The sequence below is a fragment of the Phlebotomus argentipes genome, unplaced genomic scaffold, assembly GCF_947086385.1.
Source record: "Phlebotomus argentipes unplaced genomic scaffold, Phlebotomus argentipes genome assembly contig_6, whole genome shotgun sequence".
Taxonomy (NCBI): Eukaryota; Metazoa; Arthropoda; class Insecta; order Diptera; family Psychodidae; genus Phlebotomus; species Phlebotomus argentipes.
In genome coordinates this window covers 2,073,972-2,094,451 of record NW_026776145.1, presented here as the reverse complement: position 1 = coordinate 2,094,451, position 20,480 = coordinate 2,073,972, and the positions used below count along the sequence as shown (strand labels likewise).

The 20,480-nt window shown below is 43.1% G+C and overlaps 6 protein-coding genes across 10 annotated transcripts; 3 read left to right on the top strand and 3 right to left on the bottom strand.

Annotated features, from left to right (window-relative positions):
• Positions 1–417: 417 nt before the first annotated feature.
• Positions 418–5,184, top strand: LOC132258310 (putative sodium-dependent multivitamin transporter). Its single transcript, XM_059755614.1, has 8 exons — positions 418–690; positions 2,641–2,765; positions 2,839–3,060; positions 3,117–3,399; positions 3,460–3,517; positions 3,576–4,218; positions 4,278–4,715; positions 4,784–5,184. The coding sequence occupies exons 2-8, from the start codon at positions 2,655–2,657 to the stop codon at positions 4,826–4,828; spliced, it is 1,800 nt and encodes a 599-aa protein (XP_059611597.1). The 5' UTR covers positions 418–690; positions 2,641–2,654; the 3' UTR covers positions 4,829–5,184.
• A 104-nt stretch (positions 5,185–5,288) lies between these two features.
• On the top strand, positions 5,289–10,123 carry LOC132258548 (dynactin subunit 1). 5 transcript variants are annotated; one of them, XM_059755897.1, is made up of 8 exons: positions 5,289–5,367; positions 5,538–5,746; positions 5,810–5,925; positions 6,101–6,142; positions 6,323–6,406; positions 6,612–9,457; positions 9,519–9,952; positions 10,010–10,123. In XM_059755897.1, the coding sequence occupies exons 2-8, from the start codon at positions 5,570–5,572 to the stop codon at positions 10,025–10,027; spliced, it is 3,717 nt and encodes a 1,238-aa protein (XP_059611880.1). In that variant the 5' UTR covers positions 5,289–5,367; positions 5,538–5,569; the 3' UTR covers positions 10,028–10,123. The 5 variants fall into 5 exon arrangements, with proteins under 5 accessions (XP_059611880.1, XP_059611889.1, XP_059611871.1 ...); XM_059755906.1 differs by having other exon boundaries at positions 5,290–5,363; positions 6,323–6,394; XM_059755888.1 differs by having other exon boundaries at positions 5,290–5,363.
• Positions 10,124–10,168: 45 nt separating this feature from the next.
• On the bottom strand, positions 10,169–10,848 carry LOC132258605 (patched domain-containing protein 3-like). Its single transcript, XM_059755986.1, has one exon. It carries the CDS (start codon positions 10,833–10,835, stop codon positions 10,173–10,175), a length of 663 nt encoding a protein of 220 aa, XP_059611969.1. The 5' UTR covers positions 10,836–10,848; the 3' UTR covers positions 10,169–10,172.
• Positions 10,849–10,954: 106 nt separating this feature from the next.
• Positions 10,955–13,472, bottom strand: LOC132258581 (septin-2). The gene is made up of 4 exons (XM_059755948.1): positions 13,403–13,472; positions 12,602–12,865; positions 12,357–12,543; positions 10,955–12,015 (listed from the first exon to the last, which is right to left on the bottom strand). The coding sequence occupies exons 1-4, from the start codon at positions 13,433–13,435 to the stop codon at positions 11,234–11,236; spliced, it is 1,266 nt and encodes a 421-aa protein (XP_059611931.1). The 5' UTR covers positions 13,436–13,472; the 3' UTR covers positions 10,955–11,233.
• A 49-nt stretch (positions 13,473–13,521) lies between these two features.
• Positions 13,522–14,796, top strand: LOC132258591 (DNA polymerase interacting tetratricopeptide repeat-containing, protein of 47 kDa). Its single transcript, XM_059755960.1, has one exon. The coding sequence runs from the start codon at positions 13,533–13,535 to the stop codon at positions 14,760–14,762; it is 1,230 nt and encodes a 409-aa protein (XP_059611943.1). The 5' UTR covers positions 13,522–13,532; the 3' UTR covers positions 14,763–14,796.
• A 261-nt stretch (positions 14,797–15,057) lies between these two features.
• On the bottom strand, positions 15,058–19,436 carry LOC132258572 (protein patched homolog 2-like). The gene is made up of 4 exons (XM_059755936.1): positions 19,177–19,436; positions 18,095–18,225; positions 17,818–18,019; positions 15,058–17,751 (listed from the first exon to the last, which is right to left on the bottom strand). Exons 1-4 carry the CDS (start codon positions 19,266–19,268, stop codon positions 15,243–15,245), a joined length of 2,934 nt encoding a protein of 977 aa, XP_059611919.1. The 5' UTR covers positions 19,269–19,436; the 3' UTR covers positions 15,058–15,242.
• Positions 19,437–20,480: the final 1,044 nt, after the last annotated feature.

The window sequence follows — 20,480 nt, the reverse complement described above, 5'->3', positions numbered from 1 at the left end:
AATCACCCAATAGATAAGCATAGTCCATCCAAATTCTGTTAGAGTTTAAAATCTGTATTGTTCCCATGACATCCGCTTATTTTTTCTTGCTTATGATGAATGTTTGAGGTAGAATTTAGTAGATAACGAGGACTTGAGATCCTTCTGTATGTTTTCCGCGAGAAAAATGTATGAATTCAGAAAGAATATTAATTCTCAATGCTTCCTTATTTATCTACTTGTAGTGTAGATGAATGTAATTTTATTAGTATTCAAAATAAACTTCTAATGGAGTAAAATATAATTGAAACGTTTTCTTTCATTTGAATTGCTACTGTTATACCAGATCTTCCCGCTCATTTCGAAAGCTCTCGGACCGTGAGATGTTCGGAAAGCGCGACGGTCGAATTGCGACCGCGCGATCCGAATTATGACAGTCGATTGGTTGATTTTCTCGTGGTCAGATGTGTTTTTCTTCAGTGATGATGGTGCTGTAAATTGATTTCCTATATTTCCCTTTCTCCACGTACTTACTTTCCGCGAATTACTCGATATGCTGACATAGTTGCTAGCGAGAGTGTAGTTCGCTGAAGTGCGCGATTTCGAGGAGGAAAATGTGTGCATAACCTCAATTGCGAGTGCCAGTGTGTAGTCCCCAAAATTGTACTTTTTTCCATAGAACCGTTTGTTGATTTATCACGAGACTGAACGGTAAGTACTCGGCTGTCCATCGACAGTCAAATTTCGTGAAAGATGAGAAAATTTCATGTAAACTAGACAGGATTTATGTAACGTGAAAATGAGGCATCGGGAAGCACGCAAATCGATATTGCACAATACTGCTTGGCTGTTTGCCGCTCAATGGAGCTCCAATGGAGCTGATAACACTTGTCAGCTTTGGGTCAAGGCCGTGATAACTTTCTCACACTAATTTGACGACACTGATACGCTTGACACTTTGCGGTGGTCCAAAGAAATCACTCGTGTTTTTTTTTTTTCTGTGGTCAAGAGGCCCAAAATTGCTTCTTACCGAAAGATAAAAGTATTTAATTGTTCTGTTTTGCTGCTCCCCATGAACTATGATAGGGCTTCTGAGCTTGAAAGTCTTAAAAGCATTGTCATGTGTGACTTTGACGCCAGAGAAAAAATCAATTAATTGGTATAAATGATCGGAAAATTGCTTGTGTTGTGCTATTTTTGTGCACAACCTCGTGGTGAGTCTGCAAAATGTACGCAAAAACGATAAATTTGCAACAAAGTTGCTCTTCTACACACAAAGTATTTTCCCTGAGATTTTTGGGAAGGAAGTTAAAACACAAATACAATAAGACCGCGATGCTTTTTTCGCGTCCAAACGCAACGCGACTCAAGAATAGAACACAGTGAGAAGAAAAAGACGAAGGAGAGAAGCTATGTTTTTTGTCGGTAATTCACTCGAAATCATTATGTTTCCACTGCTTTGGCGCGATGAGCGCGCGCAGCCTTGATCACCAAATCTCTCTGGAACTCATCTTGTGCACGTGTTATGAAATGATTCTCAATTGGCACAATATAGAGATGACTCAATTTCGTGTACACACTCTACTAAGTCATTGCTTCCAATTCAGACCATATTAATTAAAGAACATTCTCATAAATGCTACAAGAGCTTGAGATAGCGGAATTTTTTTTAGAGAAGATGCGAAGTGTATGTACTCAAATATATTTATTTATGGACTTCCACTTGAATTACAACGAGAACCTTGTGAGAATTGCACCAACAATAAAGCAATATAAGCATTATCAAGATGTTAAGCTTGATCTGTGGGATCAAAAATAGAGTGGGTAACTGTGTATTTGGTGTATTTGCACCATTCATTCAATTCGCATCTTCAATTTTAGCATTTTCGGGTCAAATTTTAACTCCCAGTACAAGTTTATAAGTTAAAGTCGTTATATTGCGGCCAAAACTACTCAAAATACTTTTATGGCATAGAAAGTATTTGAATTTATAAAAATCAGAAATTACTTTTTATCTTTATCAACAGCTTCGATGATAAAAATTCGTTAACATGTAGAGCCGAGTTAAAGAAAAATATCAATTTATAAGTCTGAGGCAGTTAAGCGTAAAATTGTGCGCACCATAATTAAATGTATCATCAAAAATATGGAAATTTCCATTTGTTCTTGGTCTCATTCCGTACAAAATGTGATTATTTACGTGAATATCTAAATTTAGAGATTACGTCCATGGTTCCTTAAACACTTTTTGCCTCTTTTCTTCAAAAGGCTTGTTGAAACTTAAGTGTAATTAACTAAACAATAGCTCTCTTCTAAAAATTGAGAGTCTTTTGCTTGACTATCTTGAAATCATTTCAACCATGTGATTTATAGGGGTTTTTCATCCTTATCGAGTTCACTCTTTTGCCAGACACAATCCACTTTGCCGTAAACTTTATGGCTTTCAGTGTATTTGCCGTGTAATCTCACCTGATGTACAACAATGTATCTGGTGATGGATAATGGCCAATTGTGGCCACAATGCTCATTCACTTCCCGTGTCTGAAGATGGTAATTGTCGACCTGGCAGCGAAATTTCGGACAGTGGAAGTGTGAACTTGACCTGCGATAGTGAATTTCAATAGTAGAGATTGGAATTTAATTATTTTCTCCTTTTTGTAGAGGAATTCGACACAATGGCATCGTTCACGGTGTGGGATTATGTGGTATTTGTGGTGATGCTCCTGATCTCAGCTGGAATTGGCGTCTACTACAGGTTTACGGGTGGAAAGCAGAAGACAACAAATGTGAGGCAGTGGAGATATTTTTCTCAGTAATTGAATGCATAACGAAGGCGAGGAATTTGGTGTGAAATTGCAGGAATACCTCTTAGCTGATAGGAATATGAGCGTCTGGCCGGTGTCATTTAGCTTGATGGCGAGCTTCATGAGTGCCATCACCATTCTGGGCGTCTCGATGGAGAATTATCAGTTCGGCACACTTTTTGTCATCATCAACATCTCCTACGGCCTGGCCACACCAATAGCATCTCATCTCTACCTCCCAGTCTTCTACAAACTCCAAGCCGCAAGTGCCTATGAGGTAGTGTTCCACCTTCTGCTGTCCAGCATCTCTTCTCACGTTGATCTTGCTTTCAGTATCTTGAGAGACGCTTCGGCAGAGCCACAAGACTCTGCGCCAGTATCGCCTACTCTCTCCAGATGATCCTGTACATGGGAATTGTCCTGTACGCTCCAGCTTTGGCCCTGGAGGCTGTCACTGGAATGTCCAAAGTCGCTGCAATCCTATCGATAGGACTTGTCTGTACTTTTTACTCCACCATTGGTGGCATGAAGGCTGTTCTTATCACTGATGTATTCCAATCAATCCTCATGTTCGCGGCTGTTTACAGCATTATCATTGTTGCGGCTGTTCTTGCCGGTAAGTGACTCATTCGATCAAAGGTTGCACGTGTCTGAACTTTTCACGCCTTTCCTCTAGGTGGATTTGGGGAGATTTGGCGAGTTGCTGACGAAGGAGGGCGTTTGGAATTCCTCAAGTGAGTGCATAAAAATTCCTCTGCGTGAACAGTTTTCTCATCAAAATTCTATTTTCAGCTTCGATCCTAATCCCACCGTTCGGCACACCTGGTGGTCCTTGATCATTGGCGGAGCCTTCACTTACCTCTCCCTCTACGCTGTGAATCAGACTCAGGTGCAGCGTCTGCTGACAGTGAGGAGTCTGAAGGCCTCTCAGGGAGCTCTGTGGCTCAACTGGCCCATCCTCTCTCTGCTGAGCTTCAGCACATCCTTCAGCGGTCTTGCCATCTACTATTACTATGCCAAGTGCGATCCTCTGCTGCAGGGCAGAATCTCTTCTCGCGACCAGCTGATGCCGATTTTCGTGGTGGACACGATGCACGAGTACTCAGGACTGCCCGGTCTGTTTGTTTCGGGAATCTTCTCTGCAAGTCTCTCCACGGTTTCAGCTGCTCTCAACTCCTTAGCTGCCGTGACACTTGAAGACTACATTAAGCCACTGTACAGGATTATAAAGAAAAGGCCTCTGGTGGAGTCACAATCGACTCTGCCGTCCAAGTTAATGGCTTGCATCTACGGAATAATCTGCGTGGGGATGGCTTTTGGGGCTCAATCTCTTGGCGGAGTACTTCAGGCTTCACTGACAGTATTTGGCGTTGTCGGAGGACCGCTTTTTGGCCTCTTTACTCTCGGGATGTTCAACACTGTAGCTACTCAAAGAGTGAGTACAACATCAGCATCTGATTTTCCAGTATCTTAATTCCTTTTTTGGCTTTCCAGTCTGCGATTACTGCTGTTCTCACGGGTTTGGCATTCTCCATGTGGATAGGATTTGGCCAGCCGAAGCCTCCTGTAAAGATGCTGGACTTCAGTCTCGAAGGATGCTCGGATTCTCGCTTTAATTCATCCTTCTATTCCTTTGCACCGCTCTCCGAAGCGAAATCCGCCCGCCTGGAAGCAGCCAATGCCATTCCCGATGACTCTGAGTACTTCTGGCTCTATCGTCTCTCCTATCTTTGGTACAGTGTCCTGGGATTCTTGGTCACTCTGTTCGTTGGTCTTGTTTTGGCGTATCTTCTCAGATGGCTGAAGCTCGAGGGTGAATCACGGATCTACCAGGATGGCAACAAGGAATGTATCAATACAGATCTGTTTTCCCCACCGATTGCTTGGCAGCTGAAGAAGCGCTACGCAAAATACATCCAAAACGGCGGCATTGTGAGTACACCTGCAAATATTTGTGTTTTATGTCTTTTATTGATGAGCAAACATTTCTTTCCCGGCAGGTTGATGTATCCAGCACCAAAATCAGCGAAAACACAAAATTCTAGGAAAAATAACTTGCTGACGAGGAGCATGGTTTTACAATGAATTTATAATGAGTATTACATACTCTACTTCTATCTTTTAGTTAATTTATACTTAAGCTGTTATTTAGTTTACCTATGAGATTGTCTATCAATCACTTAGTGAGATGTCTAGTTATAATTGGCTCAAATTTTTTTTATAGTTTTGGGGGTATCTAGAAAAGTATAAATAATTGTGCTAGCAAATATGAAAAGAAGTCTTCCACAATATACAAGAGAGTATGTAGTTTCTGATGGATGTACTTATCAATGTAGGACAAATGGCATGTGAACAAGTGATTAGAAATACAATGGCATTTCCAACAAATCAAAATAATTTTGCGTTTTTCATTTTCACATACCTTCTTCTTAACGGAATTCCTATTTGAATATGTCTTTCCAGAGCTTTTTCGGAATTCCAATTGGAAGGCTCAAATTGACATTTTGCCTTCCCGTTTTGTGAGTGTCAAATAAGAGAGATTTTCTCAGTGGGATTTATTTTTGAGATATCTAAGATATTGTAGGTAATTTCTCTATTATTCTACCACATTTCAGTACATAAGCTTGTCTTTGATTGACTTTCAATCGAATTTCACTTGCGGAGAGGTGTTAAATGGTCGAAATGTGGGGGAAAATTTTCGTGCGGTCGCCACCCTTTTCTGCTCATGTTTTCTCATCTCATCCCAATTTGCAGGCGTCTTTGACCACTTGAGGACCAGGCGAAAGATGTCGGAGAAGAACCTCAAGGTGGGGCAGCGCGTGGAGGTGACTGGGAAGGATGTACGTGGCCAGGTGGCGTATGTGGGGATGACATCATTCGCCACAGGAAAGTGGATCGGAGTGATTCTGGATGAGGCCAAAGGCAAGAACAATGGCACAATTAAGGGCACAACTTACTTTACCGTGAGTTCTGGATCACGTCCATCACTTGAATTTTCTTGGTAATCTTTGCGGGCTTCGTTGCAGTGTCAGGAGAATCACGGGACTTTCGTGAGGCCGAGTCAGCTGGTTGTGTTGGACGACAGTGGGAATCCCATGGAGGACACCAGTCCAGAGGAGAAGCCCCGCTCCAGGTTGAGCAGGTGAGTTTCTTAATGTGCCAGGGAATGAGTAGAGTTTGTTGGTAGCTAGAATTTCTAGAGCTTCATGTGGTCATGGAGCATGCCTGAATTCTTCTCATTAACAAACTAACCATTTGCCTGTGTATGTTTCTGGCTGCATTTTCCCTCTCATCATCACCATTCACACCAAATGCAGCTCTAGTTCAATACGCTCTGTGAACACCACGAAGCCCACGGCGTAAGTATTCACTGACAAATCATTTCTCCCTCCAAGATTTCTCGTTAGAATATTCGTAGATTTGACGTAGTGTCTTATATATTAGATTTAGGTGGTGTAATGTTGATCAAGTATATGTAAAGACCATTTTCTGCTTTCCTCTTTCTCTCTTGCTGCATTATGTGGATGTAATAAATTAAGTGTGAGACGGAAGTCACCTGTAAAAGCGCCCTCAGCTCGCAAAGCAAGTTCTATGACTTCATCGACATCAAGGTCGTCAAAAAAGTATTTTCTTTTAATACCCTAAACTTAGAACACTGACAATGCAACTAATATTCTCTTCTCTCACTATCTTAGAATATCACATTTTCCAAACATTTCACACATTTTCCATTACAACACTTTTCACTCCCATTTCCATTATTGCCTCTCTGTGAAGTTTCTCTCAATATTACGTTAATATTCTAAATAATTTATCCGGTTTCTGCAGTTCTCGGCTGTCTCTGACCGGCAGCAGGCAGAGTCTCGTGGGATCCAGGAGCCAATTGGCCTCACCGGCGGGAGAAAAGATCGCCGGAGCAACGACAACAGATGGTAAAGAAGCTCCAGCTTCGAAGATCCCAGAGAAGCGATCTATGGCTCCACCAGAGTCATCTCTGTCCTCCAAGAGATCTTCTTTCGTGGAGACGGGCTTCCTAGAGACGCTGAAGCCTCAGTTCACCCCTGGTCAGTCTTTAACGTCTCCGTCTCCTGCCCTCACGGCGGAGGACAAGTTAGCGGCTCTGCAGCAACAGCAAGAGATTGATGATCTCAAGGGTCAAGTGAAGGATCTCACGGAGAAACTTGAAACACTGAGGTTGCGTCGTGCTGAAGACAAGGAGCGCCTTCGTGAATTTGATAAGATGAAAACCCAGTTTGAGCAACTGCAAGAGTTTAAGCACAAAATTATGGACGCCCAGACGCAGCTTCAAAGGGAACTACAGCGAGCCAGGCAGGAAACGAAAGATGCCATTGAAGCTCGTGACAGACATGCCGAAGAAATGTCAGATCTGTCTGAGAATGTGGAGATGATTACGCTAGACAAGGAGATGGCAGAAGAGAAGGCAGATACGCTGCAGATGGAGTTAGATCAAGCGAAAGAGCGCATTGAGGAGCTTACACTGGATTTGGAGATAATCAAGACGGAGATGCAGAACAAGGGTGGAGAAGGTCAAGCGGATGCAGCGACTTTGTATGAGTGCAAGCAACTTGAACAGCAGAATGCACGGCTCAAGGAGACTTTGGTGAGATTGAGGGATCTCCTGGCGCACAATAATCACGAGAGTCAGAAGATGCACAAGGAGTTGGAGACGAAGAAGTCTGAAGTAGCGGAATTGCATCGCACCAAGGAGAAGTTGTCAAGCAGGGTGGATGAGTTGGAGGCACAGAATGTGGATCTGCAAGAGCAGGTGGATGCTGCGCTGGGAGCTGAGGAAATGGTAGAGCAGTTGGCAGAGAAGAAGCTTGAGCTTGAGGACAAGGTGAAGGTGTTGCAAGAAGAGGTGGCTGAGCTGGAGGCATTGGAAGAAGTGCACGAACAGCTTGTGGAGAGCAACCACGAGTTGGAAATGGATTTGCGAGAGGAACTTGATATGTCGCATGCTGCCAAGCGCGAGGCGATCAGAGAAAAGGATGCAGCTCTAGAGACGATCGTGGATCGTGATCAAACGATCCTGAAGTTCAGAGAATTGGTGCAGAAGCTCAACGAACAATTGCAGGATATGCGTGAGAGGGTGAATCAAGAGAATACGAAACTGGCAAAGGACACTATCGCAGATACGATTGATTTCAAGCAGATGTTTGCCGAGTCGAAGGCCTTCACGAGAGCAATTGATCTGCAGCTTAGGCAAATTGAACTCACTCAGGCAAACGAGCACGTGCGCCTTCTGTCAGCGTACATGCCGGACACTTTCATGAACCGCGGTGGAGATCACGATGCCATACTCGTGATCCTGCTTGTATCACGCATCGTCTTCAAGGCAGATATTATTGTAAATCAGGGCAGAGAACGCTTTCCGCAGCCTACCACCTTTGACCGGGGTGCTATTCTTCAGGCTCACGACATCCATCAGTTTGAATTCCGATCACGCCTACTGCATCACGTGCACAATTTGCAAACTATAATGCATCAATTCCTATTCGGTCTCAACTCTTGTACACCAGAGTTGTTAATGAAAGCCGGTGCCTCATTGCCTGAGATGGTGGCTCAGGAGAAGACAATTGATGGCATTGTTGAGTTGCTGAAAGCCAATCAACTTGATGAGAATTCATCGACGGAGAACTTGGAAAAATGCATCTCTTTCTTCAATGCAATGTTCTCAGTTCTTCTGGCTTCGGAGCAACTGATGAATGAGACTCAGTACGTCAGAGACTGTATCGCATCAATTGGAGCTGCTTGTGACTCAATCAGCACGGATGCTACACTTGTGCAGGCGCTGATCAAGGGCGGAGATGAGACCAGTGACTCAGGATTGCTCCTGCAGTATGTGATTCAGAATGCTGAATCCATCAGGCAACAGCTAAAGTTGATAAAGAGACGCCTTCCGCAGGATATAAATGTGCTTAAGTGCAATTTGTCTCCGAAGACCATGGCTAATCTGAAGCAGACGGCTGACAGTCTTGGGAAACTAATGATGGTACTGTTCCTGGTAGCTAAGCAAGTTTTGCATCACGTAACAGTGAATACAGAAGCTGGAGATGCTTCGGTGAATCACGCAAAATTGTGGGACTTCCTCTCGGCGGCCTGTGATAGGATTTATGAACAGGACGATCGTGGTCCGTCGCAAAACATGAGAAATGTACTCAGCGCGGTGAACACTGATATGTCTCAGCTGGCGCAGTATCTGCTGGATCATGAGTACGAGATCATGGCAGCTCCGGTGGCTGTGGAGAAACCCACAGCTCCGATTGTGCAGCGAGCACAGTTCATTAAGAAGCAACTGGAAGAAACCAAGACACTTACTGCAACTTTGGAGAATCGAGAAGCGGAGATCAGACAGCTGAAGCTAGCGGCCAAGATGAAACAGAATGAGTTGTCAGAGATGCAGATCCGAAAGGACTTGGCCGAGAAGAAACTGTCAGTGCTACAGCATGACAATGAGATAAATATTGAGAAGTTGCAGAGAAAATACGATGAGACTCTGCAGTTGCTGAAGAAGAAGGAAAAGGACTTTGAGGAGACAATGGACCATCTTCAGAGTGATATTGACACACTGGAGAATGAGAAGGGAGCGCTTAGAGAGAAACTGAAGTCGCACAGCAGCAAAAAGGGCGATCTCAAGTCAACCACAGCCTTTGGTGAGGAGAATCTATATCAAACATTGATTGAAGGTCATTAATTTCAATACTTTCCTTGCAGATATTACCGCCTCGTCGCCTTACATTGCTCAGGAACTGTCTCTTCTGCAAAAGGCCTTTGCCGAAGAAAGATCGGAACGCATGAAACTCCAAGCAAGTGAGTACATGAGGATCCTCGGTAGTCTGGAGCCAATACATGTGCCGAAGCCACCGGATAATCGCATCAAGGATCTGGAGAAGCAGCTCAGAGATGTCAAGCATGAGTGGATAATGTCGATGGTAAAGGAGGGTGATATTCCCGAGGGCAACACAAAGCACACTAGCATTCAGAAGCGACTTCAGGACCAAGAAAATGAACTTAAGCAGGCTAGAAGTGACTTAAAGTTGCGAGCTGAATCATTGGCCAGTGAAATTTTAACAGAATATCTACAGAGGAAACCTCATCGTTCGGCCAAGAGTGACTTTGCGAAATTCCCCGCCGTTCACTTGACAAAGGTAAAAAGATGATTTTCTAAACAAGGAAAATTATAACAAATGTTATTATCTTTGCAGGCAATGAGGGAGCAGTAGATGGAGGAAAAGCTTTTATATGTCTCACACAAGTATCCTCATCGTTAATTTATTCTCTATATATTGAACAAAAGGCATTCTTATCACTAAAAAAAAATTCCCCTAATATCGCAGATTCTTTGTTCTATTCCCACACCTTGTAATCTTATTCTGGAGTTCTGAGTTGGGCACTTTCGTCAGGAGTTTCTAGTCGCTGCTGACTCTTGATCATCGAGTTCATTTCTTCTCCCACGTAAGATCCGTTTGCCGCGGTTGGACGCAGAGGTTGGGCGTAGGGAGGAGGACCTACAATACTGAGGATAACGGGTAGGAAAACGATACCGTGAAAGAGGCCAAAAAGAATGACCAAAAGGAAGATTTTAAAAAATGACGTGAAGATGTAGGCCTTAGATGTGGCCAACAAAGACAAGGCGAGCAAAGTGGATCCTCCGCCATAAAGTACAGCTTCGCCTATGTGCATCAGTGTGCTGAGGGCGCGTTGGTTCCTCGTTCCGGTGACTGTAAGGAAGCTATGGCCAATGTGAGCGGCATAGTCCACGCAGAGACCCACCGCCAGCTGCAATCCGATGCAACTCACGAGATCTATGGTGAGACCCCAACGCTGCATGAAGCCACAGACATTGACGAGAGTCAGGAGGACGCAGATGAAGATCCAGAAGCAAATCTGGAGATTGACGATGAGGACTGCGGTGCAAATCATGACGCAGACGAGAGCCAGAGTGATGTTTCTCAGCACTTCCTCGTCAATGATCTCGTCGGTGATCCAATTGCCAAACATCTCAGCGGCTATTGCCAAGATTCTTCGCATGGCCGGAACATACTCATCTCGAGAGTGGAACTTTTGAAATTGGAAATCGATTCTAGAGAAATATCAAACAAATATTTATGATTATATATCAAAATTGTCAATAAGAAATACCGGCATGGTTTTTTCTAAGTCAATCTTTAAAAAATATTTATTATATAGCTCAAGAGAACATTTTCAGATCATATGTTTGACGACAAATCAGCTGTTTTTTTTCATAAAATAAATTTTAATTTTTTCTAATCGCAAATATTTGCCTCTTCGGCCGCTTTATAAGTTTATATAAATGCTTTCAGTAGAATTAACTTAAGCCTTTAATATGTTCCACAAATGCTATAGTCACGCGATAAGATTATAAAAAAAATATTGGAATATTTTATAGAATTCAAGAGTTGGAGCTTCTACTTTTTCTTGCTCTTTCCCAGCGTGAGCGTGTGATGTGAAGCCGTGAGTTGAGCCTTGCGTCGACTGAACTCCACAAACTCCTCTTCCAGCTTCTTGCGTGACTCCTCTAGTTTCCGCTTCTCCTCCGCATGATCCTTTTTCAACTTGTCAAACTTTGCGTGCAGATCCTTTTCGCTGTCCTTCAGCTCCGCTTCCTTTTCCTTTACGCGCACTACAAACATCTGCCGCATCTCGTCCTCCTTCTGCTGCAATTCGGCCAGGTGGTTCGAGCGCTTTGCTTCGAATGTCTGCTGGAAGGACACGGGCTTGTTGTCACTGTCCACATCCGTGAAGCCCATCTGCTCCAGGCGCTTTTGTCGATACAGCTCGTAGTGACGCGTGTGTGTTTTCTCACGCATGTCCTCCATGTTTGTACGCAGCAGCATCTCGCGGAGCTTCACGAAGTCGCAGTGCGACTCGTTCTCCACTTGCACAGAGCCCCAGATGTACTGGCGTGCGCGGATTTGCTTGTTGCCGATGCGAATAAACTCCGTGCTGCCGACAACAGCGAACGGAACGTGTGCGTTCATCGAAGTATTCACGTCCGCCACAGATTCGTCGTCAGTTGGGAACTGGTAAATGTGCACGCCGTTCGCCTGCAACTCCTCGTTAATCTTTGCCTTAAATTTCTGCAGCTCCGCCTTCGAGACAGAGTCAGCTTTAGCAATTATGGGGATTATATTGACCTTTGTATCCAGTTTCTTCATGCAAACCAGATCAATGGATTTCAAGCCATGTCCTGCAAATACAAAAAACACCCATCAATCGATTTAAGATTACAATTGTACCTAAAGAAGTAAAAGTATGATAACAAGAAAATTTCTAATACGACTAATCCGGTTTATAATTACATCCGTTTTATTTTATAATTTGTTTTTCTTTAGAGACAATTGGGTGCTTCAATTGTGTATAGAAATTTATCACAAGATTTAATCTGGTGCAGTAAAAAAAAACTGATTCTATTGCCCATATAAAGATGATAAATAGAAGACGATTTTGCCCCATCAATTGATGATGAAGATGAAGTTTACAGTTACTCCCTTTGCTCAAATATTGTACAAAATGACGAATGGTTCTCACCTGTAGGACAAATGAAGTAGAGACATGCATGAATTCTCGCATCGTGATAGGACGATAGTGATCTCTTGATTTTCAGCTCCTCCTGCAGGTGAGCCTCGAATTGAGCATCAATGTAATCTACAACTGCCTTGAACGAGTCATCCTTGTTGATCTGATCACCATAGCCAACTGTGTCGCAAATGGTGAGCTGCAAAAGAGATTTGTACCCAAACTTTCACCACACATTTCATTCCCAATTTACTCACCTTCAGCTTCACATTGCTCTCCTGCAGTTCGTACGTGTTAGACTTGAGCTTCACGTTGGGCAGAGAATGGGGACTGGGCGATGACTCGAAATTGGTGTTGAAAAGGGTGTCCATGAGCGTGGATTTGCCCAATCCTGTCTCGCCGATGCACATGATGTTGAACACAAATCCATTCTGAACACTCTTGTTCACCAACTGATCTGGCAGGCTGTCAAAACCAACGTGACCGGCCAACTTTAGTGTCCTCACCAAATTCTCCAGAGCCTTCAAGAAGACCATTTTCTTCATTAATGTACTGAACTGAGACTGAAGAATGCACAACAGCAGACAAAAGACCGCGAGAAAGCCAATTGTGAAACATATTTAAAATTCCAAGCAGCAAAGTGATATTAATAACCGCGCGAGTACAAAAAGACCAACAATAATAACTGTAAATTATGAGGGAGATTTGTTATTGGTGTATTGTTTTCTTTAGGGAATTTGGGTAAATGAGATGCAAAAGAAAAGCTCTGTTATTGATTGAATTTGAACTCGATTAGAACATGACTGGCACTTAAATCACACGATTAGATGAAGAAAATGAGGAAAATTGGAGACTTGAGAGGAAATAAATCACTTTTCACTCCCAGAATTTTTGTTCTGGGGAGACAAAAACAACGCCCATAATGTACAAACAATGCAGCACAAAAACTGTTGCAGTTTAGTGAAAATATTATAATTAGGTGATTAAAGATGAGTTTTAGATGCACAAAAGAACGAAATATGTAGTATTAATGCAATAAATTCCGCATTTTCACTCACCTTGTTGGGCACACAAACCTCTGCGGAAGCCATTTTGTCACTGTGAGCCGCAAAAAGCCTTTTCGCGAAGGTTCGTGCTGAGTACCATTTCCCGGTAGAAGGCGCTGGTCTGCATCCGTTCTGTCATTGAATGAAAACAACAAATGTAACCTCATTTTATCCGTTCGAGCGCGAGGAAAAGTGTGTTGTGAAGATGGATAAGCGCTTTACGGATGAACAACGTATTGAATTGGCAGCGAAATTGGACAAGGAGCTGGATGAATTCATTGATGGTCTGGAGAAGTCGCGCTACGCTGAAGGATGGCCAGAGGATCGTTGGCAGGAGGAGATGGAGAAACATCCGTTCTTCATGAAACGCCTTCCGGAGGCAGGAGAGGAAGTTGATCCGCTTGTAGAGGGCATTCAGCAATTGAAGTATGATCCACTTGAAAATACACCCGAAGAGTTGGCCGTGAGCTACAAGGAAGATGGGAATTTCCACATGAAGCACCGGAAGTACCGTATATCCATCATCAGTTACACCGAAGGACTCTCGGCTAAGTGTGACAACCGTGAAATCAATGCCACGCTTTACAATAACAGGAGTGCAGCACACTTCTTCCTGCAGAACTATCGGTCAGCGCTAGCAGACGCCCTGAAGGCGGTGGAACTGAAGCCAGACTACAAGAAGGCACTGGTGAGAGCGGCGAAGTGTGCGGAAGCGCTCCAGAGATTCGATGAATGTATTAATTACTGCGATCAGATTTTAACTGAAGAGCCCAGTGACAAGGATATGCTGAAGATGAGGCAGAATTGTTGCGCGAAGAAGGCTGAAAAGGAGCGGAAAGAGAGAAAATTGGATGCTGAGCAGAGGAGAAAAACTAGAGAAGACAGGAAGATTATTACGGAGATCCAGAAGAGGGGAATTCGCATTGAAGAGATGGAGATCAAAGCTTTCAGTGAACTCACGATGGAGGTGCTGAAACCAAAGTATGCGCCAATTGAGGACTTTCCGGTTTGTCTATCTCCTGATGGCCAGCTTTGTTGGCCAGTGGTTTTTTGCTTCCCAGAATACAGTGTCAGCGATTTCCAACAGCAACTGGACGAAAGTTTTACTCTCGCGGATTGTATTCAAGACATCCTGTTCGAGAACGAAGAGCGTGATGACGAGGGAAAGTACACGATTGACACAGTGAGCGTATATTATGAGAATAAGCTTCTAGCGAAGGCTTTCCGGGCAAATATGGAACTGACACTAAAGGAGATCACGCAATTGGAGAATTTCCTGGTAAATGCCGGCTGTCTCACATTCTACATTGTGCCAAAAGACTCAGACGAAGAACAGAAATACTTGAGTGCAAATAGATCATCGGCAAAGTAGCTGTGAATGTGAAATATAATAGCTTACTTCTTAATCTTCTTTTTAATCCTTAATTATTAATTCAATTATTCTAGCACATTTCATTGCATTACCTTGTCTTTGATTGACTTTCAATCGAATTTCACTTGCGGAGAGCTGTTAAATGGTCGAAATGTGGGGGAAAATTTTCGTGCAGTCGCCACTCTTTTATGGCTCATGTTTTCTCATCTCATCCCAATTTGCAGGCGTCTTTGACCACTTGAGGGCCAGGCGAAAGATGTTGAAGGAAAACCTCTATGGTCACAAGGAAAGTTGTAACAAATGCATTATCTTTGCAGGCAATGAGGGAGCAGTAGATGGAGGAAAAGCTTTTATATGTCTCACACAAGTATCCTCATCGTTAATTTATTCTCTATATATTGAACAAAAGGCATTCTTATCACTAAAAAAAAATTCCCCTAATATCGCAGATTCTTTGTTCTATTCCCACACCTTGTAATCTTATTCTGGAGTTCTGAGTTGGGCACTTTCGTCAGGAGTTTCTAGTCGCTGCTGACTCTTGATCATCGAGTTCATTTCTTCTCCCACGTAAGATCCGTTTGCCGCGGTTGGACGCAGAGGTTGGGCGTAGGGAGGAGGACCTACAATACTGAGGATAACGGGTAGGAAAACGATACCGTGAAAGAGGCCAAAAAGAATGACCAAAAGGAAGATTTTAAAAAATGACGTGAAGATGTAGGCCTTAGATGTGGCCAACAAAGACAAGGCGAGCAAAGTGGATCCTCCGCCATAAAGTACAGCTTCGCCTATGTGCATCAGTGTGCTGAGGGCGCGTTGGTTCCTCGTTCCGGTGACTGTAAGGAAGCTATGGCCAATGTGAGCGGCATAGTCCACGCAGAGACCCACCGCCAGCTGCAATCCGATGCAACTCACGAGATCTATGGTGAGACCCCAACGCTGCATGAAGCCACAGACATTGACGAGAGTCAGGAGGACGCAGATGAAGATCCAGAAGCAAATCTGGAGATTGACGATGAGGACTGCGGTGCAAATCATGACGCAGACGAGAGCCAGAGTGATGTTTCTCAGCACTTCCTCGTCAATGATCTCGTCGGTGATCCAATTGCCAAACATCTTAGACCAGGCGGTGGCAAACTTGTCGCCGGTTGTTAGATTTGTCTCAGCGGCTATTGTCAAGATTCGTCGCATGGCCGGAACATACTCATCTCGAGAGTGGAACTTTTGAAATTGAAAGTCGATTGAAGATACTTTTATAGGAGGCGCTATTTTACCACACTCAAGTTTCCGTTGAAAGCGAAAGTTTGCCTGAAAGCGTCCTCCATCATTTGAGAAGAGAAATTTGGACAGATATAATCTCCACTCGTAGTCCGAAACGTAATCGACGAAGAGATCCTTGTTATAGTACATTTGGACGAATTTGTATAGGCCATCGACCCAGGAATTGACGTTGTATAGTATCTCTGATTCATTCTTGATGGTATTGCTCATGGCAAAGATGCTTCCGAAGTCAGCACTGTAGTTCACTTGGCCCACAAACACGCCGCCTTCGTAGCCCATCGTGGGGAATAGTGTGTCTCTTTGTGGTATGAATTTTCCCAGGTGCGTTTCACTCGGTACAAACCACATGGGATCGAAGCGCTGTTCTAGCCGCATCAGACTCTCACCAGAAAGTCCTGTCAGCCCGATCACAGTCATCAGCACCACAATCTTTCCGGGCTTTGTGAGGATAAAGCGAGAATAGATGGCTTTAATGCTGCGTTGCATTAGTCGCTGGTCGCACCACAGCTTCTCTCTCTCCGGAGGATGAACGATACAGGGCAGTATTGCATTTCGGCGGGCAGTAATTCGGCGCTCATCGAGTGTGAAGATCGCTACGAAGAAGGTAACTGCGTAGATATAAGTCATAAGAATTCCCACTGATGTGTAAATACAAAAGGACTGCAAAGAAGGCAGAACCGTGGTGGAGCCCACGAGGAAGGCTACGATGTCTGTCAAGGATGTGACGGTGATTGAGGCTCCTGCGTGACGCAGCATGAGGCCTATGCGATCAGGTAGAGTGAGTTCCTTGGAGTTCTCCATCTTTTGCACTTTCCGCCAGCACGCCATCATGACAAACATGTCATCCACGCCGAGTCCCAGAAGCAGAAACGGCAAAGATGTGTGAACGGGACCGTATGGCACCTGCAGCACAAAGCAAATGCCACAGCCAGACACGACGGCCATTCCCACGCTGAGGAGACCCATGCTGCCTAGCATCAGCCTCAGCTCGATCCAGTTAAACTTGGACAGGACGCTCTGCATGTAGACATAGACGATGATCATCCCGATCATCAGCTTGTCGATGTCTTGAAACATCGTAGCGCCACTGATTTCGCCAAAGCTCTTCTCCGTCATGTAGTACAGAGCAAAGTCATCAGAAGTGAGATTTTTGTCCAACTGGTCCAGCACTCTGATGAGTTCCTCCTCCCAGATGAGAGTCTCTTCAGTTGCCCACTCACCAGTTCCGGCCAAATTTCCTTGCTCCTCCATATTCAACGTGAGGTAGTTCATGTAGAGGAACCATCGGCTCATTATGCCTTTGGCGCTTACAATGTGTCCTGAACTGTTTCTTTCAACGCCTCCAAGAAACTCTGAGAAGTTGGTAAAGTGCCCGGTGAAGGGACTCACAGTAGCCATATTCACAGCCGTGAGAATCTCCTCCCGCGAGAGACTGGCGATCTTCTCCCTATCGAACTTCCACAACTCCAGGAGATTCTGCTGATAGCATCCCTGCGGCAGTGCATTTATCAGTGGGCAGTAAATCTGTGGAGACAAATCGACACTGGGATTGAATTTTCTTTGAGGTGTTTTTGTCACAGGAGCATTGTTGTCCAGGGTGTTGAAGAAGTCATCGTTGAAGTTGAAATCAATCCCATCCTCATCATCGGGAAGATTGACTTGTCTCTTTTGTCGATTCTCCTCCTTCGTGTACTCTGCGATATATGGAACCCTAGAGAGGAAGAGAGTTAACTGTGTAAAATCAGGAAATCGAGAGTGAATTTGAAGTCAAGCGTACTTGAAGCAAATCTCCTGCCATCCTAATCGCGTCCCGTTGGGCAAGAGAGGATTCACATTGCTAACAGCTTCTGATATGTCCAAAAGCTTCAGAAGAACGTCGGGTTCCAGAACATTGGGCGCCGTCACCAGCGCAAATTCCATCCGAAAGCCCTCTTCAAAAGATTTCACCAGCCATTGTGTATCCTTCAGGAACTTTGAGTCTGCAAATAACACGAAAATGAAAGGGTAACGTAAACAATTGTCGTGTCGAAAAAGCTAATAAATGAAGAGCACACCTTTGGGTATCCATAACTTCATGGGATCACGCTCTGTGTAGAAGCGAAAGAAGCCTAGACTGCAGAGAAGAACTGTGAACAGGCTAAAGAAGATTGTGCGCCACGGATTTGATGCCACAATGAAGCCCAGTCTGAAATTTACAGGTGAAAATTTCCATGCATTTATTACGGGATCGCTTCATTTTTTGCATATCATAACAAAGGTCTCTTCCTGCTCATTTGTGTAGAAAATTACAGACTATTGCAATTCTATGATAATTTACGTAATCATAGAACGTGGGATGATAATATGAAGAGCTGAGCTTTGAAATCATTTCAATCAAACAGCAAAAAATGCTCAAAACCCGATGAATCGCTTAAAAATGCATTCGAAATAAGTTACTTTCGATGCTCTGACATTATTATTTATATTTTCTTTGGGAAAAACCACAATTAACAATCAAAATCTCAACGAGGCTTTTTTCTACGAAATAATCTATTTTGCATTTTTATTTGTAAAAAAAACTTGGAATAGCAGATCGGGCAGATCTTATTGTATTTTTTATAGCACAAAAATATCACATGCTAAATAACAAGAAAATGATTCACAATTTATGCTAAAGAAAGAGTGATCTTTGAACCTTTTCGGTGGTTATTGTGAACTGTTTTCAAAGAATATTCTTTTTTTCTCAATGACTTTTAATTAAATAACAATTTCTGCAAACTACTACTTTTGTCTCGTTTACTCTTTATCAGCATAGCACTTTATTAATTTTTACTAACTCTCCGCATAATCAGGTTCTTCAATGTTCCGAATGATTCACACAATAATATTAAATTTTTATTAATATTGTCACGCCAGTGTCTCGAAAGTAAAATAAAAAAACCTTCAGCATTCATTTGAAATAAAATGCATTCCTTGTGGATAATGTAACGAAATAATTGATTTATTTCAAGAACAAAGAAAGTTATTGTTTGTTGCTTCTCTATAATTTTAGTAAGACTAAATTATAATTCCGGAATCATCCTTTTGCATTGAATATAAAATGAACTGATAACAGAAAAAACGCAATTGCAGCTTTTGGCTAGTAAATAATATTCACCTGTAGAAGAAGTTGGCTATGGCGTTGGATATGCGAGAAGAAATAGAAGACTGTGATTTAGCTCGGCTTCCCTTATCATTTTCCTCGGGCATTTTTGGAGTGCGCTGTTTGCTGTGCCTAATGGTTTTTTTTAAGAATAACGAAGAAACACTTCTTTTTCTTTTCTCACGTCACTGCCTTGTTTTCTGTCTAATGATCACGAAGTGTTCAAACGAGTTTTTAGGGGCATGTAAAAAAAGCCTCTGGCAATGACTTAACAAATATGTTCTCTAATAAGGCAAAAATTTGATTCAAGCATCAAACGATTGGTGTTTCACAAGCAAACGACTCATATTCCTCACTGAAGTCATTGATTCATTGAGACTTGTGTTGAAGATTCATTTTCAATTAATCAATTCAGAGACTGTGACACGCACAATCAATAAAAAATTATAACTCTCGCGATAGAAGGATTATCACAAGACACTGAGTGTGCCAAAAGAGCATTCTTGGCACGATTTTCCTGTCACTTTACTTTTGATTTTCATTGAGAAAACACCCCAATATGAGCCACACTGTCGATCACCCTTGATCAATTGCCTATTGCCATCTTCTTAATGTTGAGAATGATGTTGTAAGAGAGCGAAGAAGAGGCAATTTATTGGTTATTTTGCTTGCACAAAACTAAATAAAAGTCGCGACTGCACAGAAAATGAGTAACATTCTCATATCGCGGCGCAACTCAGACTGAGATATTTCAATGGAAAATGCTCACAGCTGAGGTCATATTCCTCTCTCAGTCCATTCTCAATACCATTTCCCGTCTCTGTCCGTCCCATTGCTTTCGGAGGTTGCCGGTATTTTGCACACGCTATGCTTTTCGCGAGAGAATCGCGCTAAAATTACGTCATGTTTTATAGAGAAATTCAGAATAAGTGCTTGTATTTCCCCGAGAGAATCTCACTTTGATATCAAGAAATTCTTTTAAGATAATTGCGAGAGTGAGAAAGAGAGTAAAGAGAGCAGGAAAAGCTGTATACTCACGCTTTCCTCTTGAGTGCGCGCTATTCTCAGTACTGCCATCTTCCAGCAAAATCGTCGCCTGGAAGTGAATATTTTCGCGCCTTTCCTCTCTTCGTCTTTCCAGGAGTTGGTGGGATTTGCAGTTTCTCCTTAGCAGATTGATAAGTTTCTGAGACTGTGAGCGCCACATAGAAATGCTTTTTTGAATGCTTTAACTTCACAATGAACTATAGTAATTTTTATCTCTGTACCAATTTCAGAGATTGACCTCTCCGGCGACCGTTCTTATCATCTTGGCAGTT